This window comes from Thunnus maccoyii, chromosome 3, assembly GCF_910596095.1.
Source record: "Thunnus maccoyii chromosome 3, fThuMac1.1, whole genome shotgun sequence".
Taxonomy (NCBI): Eukaryota; Metazoa; Chordata; class Actinopteri; order Scombriformes; family Scombridae; genus Thunnus; species Thunnus maccoyii.
Window position 1 is genome coordinate 2478293 of NC_056535.1, and position 12079 is coordinate 2490371.

Here is a 12079-nt window from a genome sequence, read left to right on the forward strand (position 1 = left end):
CCAGGGGCGGCCCTCTGGCAGATGAGTGGATACTGCACCCTGAGGTGGCACAGCAGATTTTGAACTGATTCAGGAGAGAGTGAGACAACAGAGAATGTTGGTCATTCTGATAGCTACGGACCGCCGCTCAGCTCAGTGGTACGCAGAGATGACCCAGATGTTGGTGGCCCAGCCCTGGTCCATTCCCCAAGTGCTGGGGGCTCTGTCCTAGGAGGTGGGCTTGATACATGCGCTGCCCACATTGGGCCAACATCTCTAGGCTTAGCTCCTGAGAGGGACAGGATGATGTGGGCTGGACTGTCTGCACAAGTGGTTTTCCTCCACCCCATGGGGATGCCAGGGAGGCAAAACTGCACCTCTTGTGGCCAGTTTGTGCATTGCATGTTATATTGAATGCACGGCCCCCTTTCGGCACACTGAACAGTTGTTTGTGTGCTATGGAGAGAGAGTGGCCGGTAAAGCCCTATCCAAGAAGCGCCTAGCTAGTTGGCTTTGTGAGTGCATCTTCCAAGCTTACGGGCAGGCAGGTAAGAACACCCCAATGTGGTGTATACCACACGTGGTGTAGCAGCATCTACGACCTTATTCAGTGGGGTGAGTGTCAAGGACATAAGCACAGCAGCATCTTGGTCTACCCCCCTGGGCAATTATACACTGGCAGGGTGAACATTCATTGGGCGGAGCCTGTCTGTGATAGAACGAAGGTTACGATATTGTAACCCTAGGCCTATAAGCACAGGCGGAGCCCTCTATCTATGTACCCTGCCGCTCCTACGCCGTCACTGAAGTGGTTTCTGGATGGGTGAGCAGCAGCAAGATGCTGCTTTATATATTTTATGGACTGAAGTGTATGTGACTGGAGGAGTGTATTACCCACAGAGTACAGTAGAGGGCTCCACATGTGCTTATAGAACTAGGGTTACAATATTGTAACCTTTGTTATTTTCCTTGTGTTATCCCACATGAAAATTACATGGAATAATGTAGTCAAGTTTAGTTGTAGTCAGATGTTAAAAGAATAGTTCAACACTTGGTGAAATAAGCTTATTAGTTTTCTTTCTGAGACTGAGATGAGAAGAACGAAATCAATCATATATCTCTGTGCTAGCTGGATGTGGTTAGCCTAGCTTAGCATTAAGACTGGAAACTGGGGGAAACAGCAAGCTAGACGTTTTTACATTTCTGTTTGTGTACACATTAAACAAACAAGATATAATGTGTTAAGTATTGACCTTTGGAGGTGTTGGAATGTGTGTTTTTATTATTAGGACAGGATTTTATTATTTATAAACCACATGCTGTCAATTTGACATTTCTGATTATGCTAAACAAACAAGAAACAGTGTGTTAATCAGTCTGCTTTAGAGTTGTTTGTAGGTGTTTTTTGGACAGAGCCAGGCTAGCTATTTCCCTCATCTTCCAGTCTTTATGCTAAGCTAGGCTAAGTACGTCCTAACTACAGCTCTGTACTTGATGCACCAACTTGAAATTGTTCTCTCAGAAAGAAAGGGAATAAGCATATTTCTCAAAATATCAAACAATTCCTTTAAAGGATAGTTCTGATTTATTACAGCTTGGGTCTTGTTTTTGTTGTTATGGCCATCATTGCTACCCATAATGATAACATAGTACTCACTACATGAATTGCGTAGATCTTTTCAGACTGAACAATACATTTTACACTTTACAAAGTGTGCTACCCAGCTACATCGATGAAAAATAGCCACAGAAAAATTATGTCAAGCTTTGATTAGTCTGACACAGCTGCACATGTTGTACATGTTCTTCCATGTAAGGCAGATGCCACAACCTTTTGCCTTTGTACTGAAGTTTTTTGAGAAATTCACAATGTAGTACAAAGACAAGAGGTTGTGATATGTAGCACAACAAGCTAGTAAAGCACTGTAAATGAAACCGTGTTCCCACACATGGTCAGTGGTGTCTGCCTTGCACATTGTGGTCACCTAAAAACATACTTGTTCAGCGTTTGGTTGTAATAAAAGACCCATCAATGAGCATTAGCATTAGCATTATCACTGTTAACCATAGATTGTAAATGCACTGTGCTAATCAAGCTAGCAGCTAGCACTATGATCAGTGCAACCCTCTCGTCCAAATATGGTCACTTCTGGCTCCAAAAATCAAATATGGCGACGGCCAAATCCAAGATGGCGATGGTCAAATTGCTACACTGGAGGCTTCAAAATGGCAGTTTGCAAACCAATGGGTGACGTCAAGGTGACTACGTCCATATTTTTTACAGTCTATGGTTTGGCTCAGCACATGAGATTTGTTGACAATAAGAAAAATATAGAAAATCAACAGACATATCCTTTAAGTGCTCCTAGCAACCACTAACACAACTTCCATGTCAGGTAGACACATTGCTTGCTACTGATTGATTAGGGAAAAACAATACAAAATATCCCCATCCCACCAACAAGAAGTTAGTATGCATAATGTCAATATGCATGAATGAAGTAAAAATGAAATGGTGGAAAGTCTGACAGTCAGTTTTGTGCCCCGTCAGACTTGATTATAGCTCTGTCACCATGTTCTTAGATAATAGCAGTTATTTTGGTGAGTACAATGTTATCATAATTAACAGAAAATATGACTAAACTGTGAAAACAAAACGCAAGTTGTAGCAAACTAGAATTTTCCTGTAAATCCTACAGTAGATGGCCCCTATGCATGCAATGGAGCCCTTTTCACATAGAGATAACAAGCAACTTTTTTTATACAAAGGCCAAAATGCGGTATCCTTTGGTTAGCTTACTTTATTCTACCTCCGACTTTATTGCTTTTATGCCTTAATTTTGGATTATGATGGATTCAATCTATTTACCTTTACACTTAACAAAGATATGTAAATGTTATTGTTGTTCCTCATCTCCCTACACCCATACTGTTATACCTCCTTTCTATTATGTTTATTTAGCTAATTTATTTTATGTCTGGTTATCCATGTGTCTCATGACTGTCTTTCTGTTCTACCTACCCCATCTTATGTCTCTGTCTTTTGTCTCTTTTCTGATTTATTTTCCTCATTGGTCCAAAGGTCTCTTGAAAGGTATGAATAGAAAAGAGTCTCCTGCATCACCATCTAAGTCCTCCTAATCCTGTTCTTAAAAAATCTCATTTCCTATTGCTCATTTGCAGTGCATTTTAATCGATTAATGTCTGTTAGAGTCAGTTTAACTTGCTAACATGCTAATGAATTCTATCCATCAAATTAAAGCACTTCAAAGCATGGTTAATCCGATTTTTGATAATAACAAACTCATCTAATGTTCCCAATGTAAATCTGTTAAGTAAGAAAAACAACAGAGTTGCCATGACTTTCTGACTCTATAGTCATATTAGTCTGTGTATGTGGGAGTCATTTTCATGAGATTTCTTGAACGCGACAGATGGACAAGTTTGCGTATTGTTATGCAAGGAAGGTTATCTGAAACTCCCACCCATCTTCTGAGTTACTTCCCCCACCTTTGCTCTTCTACTCAAAAAAATCACCTAATCAGATAATTGAATCATTCCCAACTTTGCTCTCTTTCATTCTGAAGACATTTTGAAGTCACTGAAATAAAAGGCTCTCTCTTAAAACCCTCCGGCTCACTGAAGTTGTCAGTGCAGTACGGTCAACAAATGAAAGAAAGCTTGGCAAATACGACTGGGGCAAGCGGTTTGAAAAAGGCTCTGCCTCTTGGCCAGATTTATTTAATTAGCTGTAAGAGATCTAATCTTGAAGCATTTCAGTGGCACCGGTGCATAGAGAGATGTCCTTCTGATTTACTCCTGGCACACTCAAAGGATATCGAACCACAGAGACAGCTTCTATCTGCCAGCTGCTGTGCTGCTCACCTTACTGCACACTGTGTCTGAAGAATCGATGAGTTATGAGGACACCGGAATCAACAACTTACAGGCCTTCTGGGCACTTTTAAGAGCAACACTTTTTATGCCTCAGCGCTGGCGTCAACCGTGGGCAGAGGCATTATGTTTTCGGGTTGTCTGTCCATCCGTCCATCTGTCCGTCCGTCCCATTCTCATAAACGTGATATCCCAGGAACGCCTTGAGGGAATTTACTCAAATTTGGCAGGAATGGAAGGCAAGGATGAACTGATTAGATTTTGGTGCTCAAACGTCAAGGTCACCGTGACCTTACAAAACACGTTTTTGGCCATAACTCAACAATACATACACTAATTATGACAAAGTTTCACACAAATGTCTAATAGGATAAAATTATGAAGTAATGACATTTTATAACCAAAAGGTCAAAGGTAAGCTTCACTGTGACATCATTATGCTCTGCAAAAACACTTTTCTGGCCATTATTCAACACCATAACTATATTTCACATCTGAATTGGTGACACTAATCTTGGTGCCCACCTTGAAACTGTGGTGATTGTTTAGATTTTCTGTGCTGACAAGTTGAAGATGTGTGGGAAGCATCCATGTGTTCTATATCTATCTAGAATCAGCTTTATTGGCCAAGCATGTGAACACATACAAGGAAAATACACTTAATACCTTTTATTAAATTCCTTCACTACAAATATCGTTGGCAGAGGCATACAACTGCAAAGTGGTATTTCTAGTCTTTCTTAACTACAACTATATGCACAGCAGTCCATAAGGATTTGGATAGTGACACTTTTGTGTTGTGTTGTCATTTTACTACAACACATTGGATATGAAGTGAAATAATAAATATGAGGTTTAAACTTTGAGCTTTAATTTGAGGGTATTTCTATAGGTCTTTCAACTCCAGAATGACCCATAAAACAACATAGTTTGTCAGAGTCACAAAAACTAATTGAGTTTTTTCTGTAACCTCTATGGTTAAGGTTTGTTTAAGTTTAGACAACAAAAATTACTTGGTTATGTGATTAAAAGAAACCGTGGTTGACTTTGGCACTGTACGAAACAGGATGTGAACAAGAGTCTCCAGTGTCAAAGTGAGACACAAAACCATCCATCCTAACCTCCTACTTCAGAAGGTGACTGAGCAAACTCAATCTGCTGATACAGTTATGTTACAATTCAAAGCTCCAGAACAAGCAAATACAATGACCCTGAGTTGAAAATGTTTTATCTCCTCCCCAAGAGGTTTTGCAGTGCTATAATGACATCAAGCTACTTCCGCCTTTGCTTTTGAGAAACAGCGGCCATTATTCACATGACCAGAGTTCACTTGTCAAGAAAGCTCTTCACACAAATTACCAATTCTGTTGTTTTTCAGGAGAGGACAGTTTAGTTTACATTTACATATGGAAATGCTGCCGAATTTGTTTGAATGTAACTTTTCAAACCCGTAAGCACTACAAACAAAACTCCATTCACCTCCATTGAACTGGAGTGGAGGCAGAAATCTCAGAGACAGACAAATAAAACCAAAACTATCTTTATAGCTACAAACTACTAAAAGTGGGTGAGATAATTTTTTTGTAATTTGGGTGAACTGACCCTTTAATATACAGCCAAAGCAACCAAGAAGTTTTGAAGACCAAATAAGAATATTCTGGAGATAGAAAACCCCAATCCCCTGAGGGCTACAATAAAGACAGGTAGGAGACTTTATATTCATCATTAACTGCAAAGAATTTGAAATCAAATATTCAACATGATGACTTGTCTGATTATTTTCTGACCCCTAAAAATGAGACAGTGTTTTAAAAAGGCTATGTTGGATGTCATCAGCCAAAATTCCGCACTTTAAATGATGGTCATTGGTAAATTTCAAATTCAACATGCTGGAGTACAGAGCTAACACAAAGAAAACAATCACTGTCCGCTGCATAGTCATGAACTTGATTCTCTCTCAGGTGGCGTATTAATCGATTAAAAGATGTCAACCTTTCTCTTGCATTTATCCACTCTGTGCCCACCTCTTACACACTTCATCTTGTGTGTAACATCTTTTCATCTCCTCACCTTATGTATCAGCCTGTGTTCTGAAAGGGTTCATTGTTTCACTGTCTCTTGCTCTACTCTGAATGATTTTTTGTGGACTGATAAAAATATGAAATAAATTTTGGGTTCTATCAGAGTTGAATCTGCTAGATTTGAACTGTGTTGGAATTTGATCGTGCTGGATCTGCTGTAGTCCATTTGTAATCTTCATTAACATGTATGATTTTTAAAATATATTGAGTAATGTGTCTGGTTCCTGAAGTGTTTCAGCATGGAGCATGACGATTCTGAGAGGCTACAGAGTAGATTCTGTCCTCTCCAGGTGAATCTCAATACATGATGTTTGATAACCTTGAAATGCAATGCACAGACACGAGCAATGAAGAGAAGTCCTGATGACAAAAGATCTTTTTTGCATCCTTCTTGACGTTTAAATGCATTTTAAATGCTGTTATGCAACTGGCTTGATCCCAGACAAGAAAGCTAATGCTAGTCTGTAGTTCTTTCTCCCTGTGCATGAAGTCCCTCCCTCTCCCCCACTCAAAACCCCCCCAAAAAAACAGAGTTAGGAGACATGCAGCCATGCTCTGAACTGAGATCAAGCAAGTGGCAACTTCTACATATGCTTAGATCTCATGTCAGAATATGGCCATCAGAAAGCATGTGGATGCAAATGTCTTATTTGATTTTATGTAGACAGTATTTATCTCTTATTAACAACCCTGTCTCCTACATAATGCATTTACTTACATGCAAACTTTACAAACATGTTTTTGAGGAAATGTAATTGCCGCCTTGATTGTATTTTGAGTTCTGCACAGAAGTCATAGATAGGTAGTCATCATGGATGATGATCGAGCACATGAATACACTGGAAACCAAAGAGTCCTGTGCCCCATGTGTTGTTAGCTTCAGGCTATAACACTTGGTTAACGTCAGGGAAAGATGGTGGTTTTGGTTAAATACTGAAAAAGTCAATGCATCCTGTCTCATGCTTCAAGTCAGCGTTTTTCAATATTTAACCAAGACCACCATCTTTCCCTAACCTTAACCGATAACCTTAACCGTATATAAGTACATTCAATTTAATAATTTAAAAATGTATTCCAGGCAGCATTACATTTCCTACAAATCAAATTTACTAGTACAAATCAGTTTGATATGAATGTAATTTCTAGGAGACAGGGTAGCTTTTAAAACATAGCAATGAATACTGTAGAACGAAGAAGACTCTTCAGTTTTTTAATGTAGATCTGCAGGCATCTTCGGTATAAAATGCTGCTATTTCTAAAGGATAGTTTCACATTTTTTCAAGTCTATCTTAATACTACTCACATACCATATGTCTGTTGAGAGAATTATCATTCACTGTAATTAGTTGTTGGTGGTGAAGCGATCCCTTCATAATGTGACTATACTGTAAGAAGTGGGGGACAAAATCTACACTCCTTAGGTTTCAGCAGTCTTAGCTAGTGAAACCAAGTGGTTACAGACATTTTTGCATGAAATTGCCTCTTTGTGTTTCTCCAGACAGTGGTGGAGGGGTACAGTATGTTTCTTATAGTCTTGAATGAAGAAATGAAGATACCCTCTTGATTTGGCTAACTGAGACTACAGAAGCCTCACATTAGTTTTGGACTTAAATTCATGGAAAGAGCACTGTTGATTTTGTCCCACATCTCTTAACATTGAAGTCACATGAGGAAGGGGTCGCTTTACAGCCAACATAGACAGAAGGAATGATAACAGTAACCAATAACTCTTTAAATGCTCATTTGGTATGAATTTTATGTTAATATCGGCTTGAAAAATCGGAACCTATCCTTTAAGCAAAATATGGAAAAGAAATGAATCATAAAAGTAGAAATTCTAGTCTACAAAGGCCTGAGTGACCTCAACATTCAGTCACTTCACCGAGAGTGAAGAGAATAGAAAAGCTAAAAACATGGAATTCACACTTTTCTTAACAATCATTTCTTTACCTGCAATTCCCATAACTTTTCACTTCCCTCTTTAACCCCTGCCGATGGGGGCAGCAAGGTCCCGAACTCCTGCTGATTCTTTGTAACAAAGTTCTGCTCCCATTTTAACCCTCTCCTTCTTGCGCATTTGCAGCAGCGATGAAGACAACAAGCCTCTGCAGGACAGCCAGACATCGCTGGAGGGCAACGTGAAGGAAAGCGACGACAGCCTGGTGGACTACGGCGAAGGCGGTGATGGGCAGTTCAACGAGGATGGCTCTTTCATCGGCCAGTACACGGTGAAGAAGGACAAGGACGAGACGGAGGGCAACGAGAGCTCCGAGGCCACCTCACCCGTCAACGCCATCTACTCACTGGCGTAGCGCTGTAGCGGCACATCGGGGACTCAGTGGCACCCTCTGATCTGAGGGCGTTATGACAAACCACGACACCATACACCAGACACAAACACACACACATGAATATATTAATATATGAATATATGAAACAAATTAAACAGAAGAATCACAGCAGGGCCAGTCTGGAGACTATGTAGGCTTTCCTCTGCAGATAAGCTGGAGGAATACAGGAGTGGCACTAGACCACAAGCCTTTATTTTACGTTTCCAGCTCTAAGAAATTGGCCCTTCGGAGGTGACATTTGGACAAAGTGGACAAGTGCTCGTTTTCCTGTGCGCTCTGCCTGCCCTTTACCCACACAGACTTGACGTGTGCCTTTGGGGCAGCTTTCAGCATTTGGAGGCATCAACAAGCATTCTTTAGAGATTTTTCTTTGGTTCATTTCTGCTCTGAACATTTTCAGTGTCTCTGCTCTCCTCCCTGATTGGCCCCTCATACCTCTGTGTAGCATCCCGGTAAAGTAGACACAGAGGTTACACACACACACACACTCACACACTAGCCCCGTCCTGTAACATATCAGCTTCTAAACATCAAACTCAACAGGATGCTGGCAGATATGTTTATCATATTGATATTTACGCAATGAAAGATTTTAGTTTTTCCACAGCTGGTAGATGAGTCATTGAATCTTAATGAATGCTGTATACAGTCCTGGCACACATTTTAGTGCCCTGCAAAACTATGCACTATCACCTCCTCCATACCATTTTGGGTTTAATCTGGTTAGGAAAGTACACATTTTGGGTTTCCTTTTTTGTCACTCGCAGGCTAAATCACATGCTTTTATTCACTTTGCCTTTTATGATGTGGTAGACGTGTTTTTCTTACCTCTAATCCAATGTTGTAGTGCAGATGCTCAAAATGGCCGACACAAGAAAAGCCATTTCTGCCACAAGCAGCAAGCGCTGCTACAGTATGTTGTATGAATCCCATTTTTTAAAAAGACTAAGTATAAATATTTTTTTTGGAGCATGTAGTAATTTAGTGAAAGAGACATGAGAAGGCAAAAGAAAGGAAAGTCAGTTTTGCTTGAGAAACACCAGTAGATCAGAACCCAGTGAATTCCCTAGGTTGCATGCAGGCTAATGCTGCATTCATGTCAAAGGGAACAACTGTCAGTTGACAGTTAAAATAATGAAAATTGTAATTGTTCGGAGCTGTAAAGCTTCCATGATTCTGTTTGTCTGGTGACATAGGTTTCTCATTTGGTACACACATAAATAGGTGAGTGGTACTTTTAAAAGTATGTTTTATACCAAACCAAACATTGCTACGTCAATCCAACATGGTGATCACATAATCACTGTATATATTATTCTACCACTTTCCTACAGTCATGTTCTTATTGGTGACACCAGATAAACTCCAAACTCTTCAACGATGTTTTCATCTTGTAATATAACGTCTATGTTCTCTCCTGTAGGACATGAATGCAGCATGAGAGGCTGGAATCCTTAAAGGGATAGTTCAGATTTTTTGAAGTGAGGTTGTATGAGGTACTTATCCATAGTCAGTGTATTACCTGCAGTAGATTTGGGTCGGCACGCCCTCAGTTTGGAGAAGCAGGCAGGAGTACTGGCATGGAAGCTAGGCAATGTATTGCTGTGGATGGGGCCAGCAGAAAAAATGTATTTAGCCACCTAAAAAAAGGCCCACCTAAAAAAAAATCAATATCAGTTTAAGTGTACACTATATTTAGAAAATTTTCATTGCTTTACCTTGCCGTCAGACAGCCCTTTCCTTTGGCACTATATTTTCTCAACCGTAGAAACTTATGTATTCCTACGCATGCCACACACTGTATTATGCCGCAGATCAGCTGTTTGGGTCAGAATGTGCTGTTGCGAGATCATACAGTTGATCTGCTGGGGATCTGCATATTTTTTTTGCTCAAGTTCAAAGATTTTTGACTCACACAAACTTATCGTCATCTCAGATTGTGAATTAGTGTCCTCTTGCGTCTTTACATTGACTTTACATGCAATCACACCGCCTCTAAAATTCTCTTCACATTTAGTCTGAACCCACCTCTTACAGGGGAATCAACACCTCTGGCCTTCCCACTAGTTTTTATAAACTCAATGAATTTGTAAACCATTACAGATGAAAAAAACAGTGCTAGAATTGCATAGAATACTTTAAAAATGACAGCATGAAAATACATACATTAAATTCACAGCCACCTTTGAAATGAAACGTATCAGCACTCTTTTTAGTTTGTGCAGAAAAAAGAAAAAGGAAAATTAACAAATCATTTTTAGGGGTATGTACGCTCAGTATTTCACTTACCCTATAACCATCTTCGTCATGTCGTCACTCTGTTTGCAATTACTTGCTTGTGTTTCTTAATTTTATACTAAATGTCCACAGAGTGCTCACTGGTTTCACCAGATTGATCATTTTGGCACTCGTACTGTAGTTACCTGCTATTCAACAGCACTATTAAACCCTCCAATACTAAATCAAATAGATCTTAACTGCAGTTAGCAACTGGAGTTCACATTGTATTTCAAATATTTATTTTATATTTCTATTTATTACATTATGTGGATAGTATTAATATATTAGTCCTTAATTTAATAATTGTTATATACATTTTTGACCAACTTACTTTGTTGTTTCACACCAGAAATAGCCAAAATAAAGATGTCTCCAGAATCTGTTATTGTTCGTCATGAGAGGCATTAAACACAACAGTATGTTGAAAATATTTTTGTAGCAGCTGGCTTTTCTGCTGTACACAAAACAACAACTAATAATACCTGTCATCCTACATGAAAAAAGGTCATGTTTATCTGTCCATTGTGCTGCTCTTCTCGTACTCATGTTGTATTACTGTTATTCTGTATTGTTCTTCAGATTTATGTAACATAACATTTCCACCACACAAAAAATGAATATTGTTGCTTATTATTTATTTGGCATATATTCTGTACATGTACGTCCTGAAAAAAAATCTCTTATCTTTGTAAATATTTAAAAGTTGATTTCCCCCAAAAAATGCTTTATCTGAATAGGAAACAAAGAGTCACAAATCTGTATCCACCAAGCAAATGTGACTGGTGCATCTTTAGCCTGTCACGCACCTTCCTTTGTAATGTAGCTTTGACTAACATTTGCACTCTGAAAAGGTAACAAGAATCATCCCTCACTCCATGTTGCCCTTTGCTTTGACATTGTAATATACAGTATGGGACTGGCTGTGGCAAGTCTATCAGTCACTTGTTTGATGATAGTTTCGATTCTATATTGTGAAAAAGGAATACGTTTGATTCTCTATAATGTAAATAAGACGCAAGTGCTCCTGCAATATACCGTCTGTAGCATTTGTCGCACACGAACTGCTTGTAGGCCTAAAAAAAACATGCATTCGCTGAGATATTGGAACAAACTCCCCTTCTTTTCACTGTTATACATTTGTCTTCTATCTGAGACTGCATCTTCTCCTTCTTCCCATAATGCCTTTCACCTAACATGCCTATTGTTACATAGCTGTGTCCCAATTCAACAATTCAGGGGTCACCTCAGATATATGCACCTCCTTAGCAAATTTCACCTGCTGCTGAAATTGAACCCCAGGAACCCATCCCCCAAAGTGGGTGAAGACCAGTTGAGACCCATGACAATAGCTAAATGTTATGTTACTGCAGTGGAAAAGGGCCAGAGGTGGATACTATATTTGTACCGCCTTGTGACTGACAACATGTTTGGTCCACTGACAAGAACAAACAGTGGAGTTTATAGCCTCCATTCCATTTTTCATTGGTCCATTTC

At 39.4% G+C, this 12079-nt stretch overlaps 1 protein-coding gene across 1 annotated transcript in view; it reads left to right on the forward strand.

Moving 5' to 3' along the window:
• Positions 1 to 9804, forward strand: part of nfasca (neurofascin homolog (chicken) a) — a 141345-nt gene extending 131541 nt beyond the window's left edge. Inside the window, exon 36 of the mRNA XM_042405501.1 lies at positions 8038 to 9804. Within this exon, the coding sequence (XP_042261435.1) occupies positions 8038 to 8266 (229 nt within the window). The 3' untranslated portion in view covers positions 8267 to 9804. The remainder of the gene's footprint in view (positions 1 to 8037) is intronic.
• Positions 9805 to 12079: the final 2275 nt, after the last annotated feature.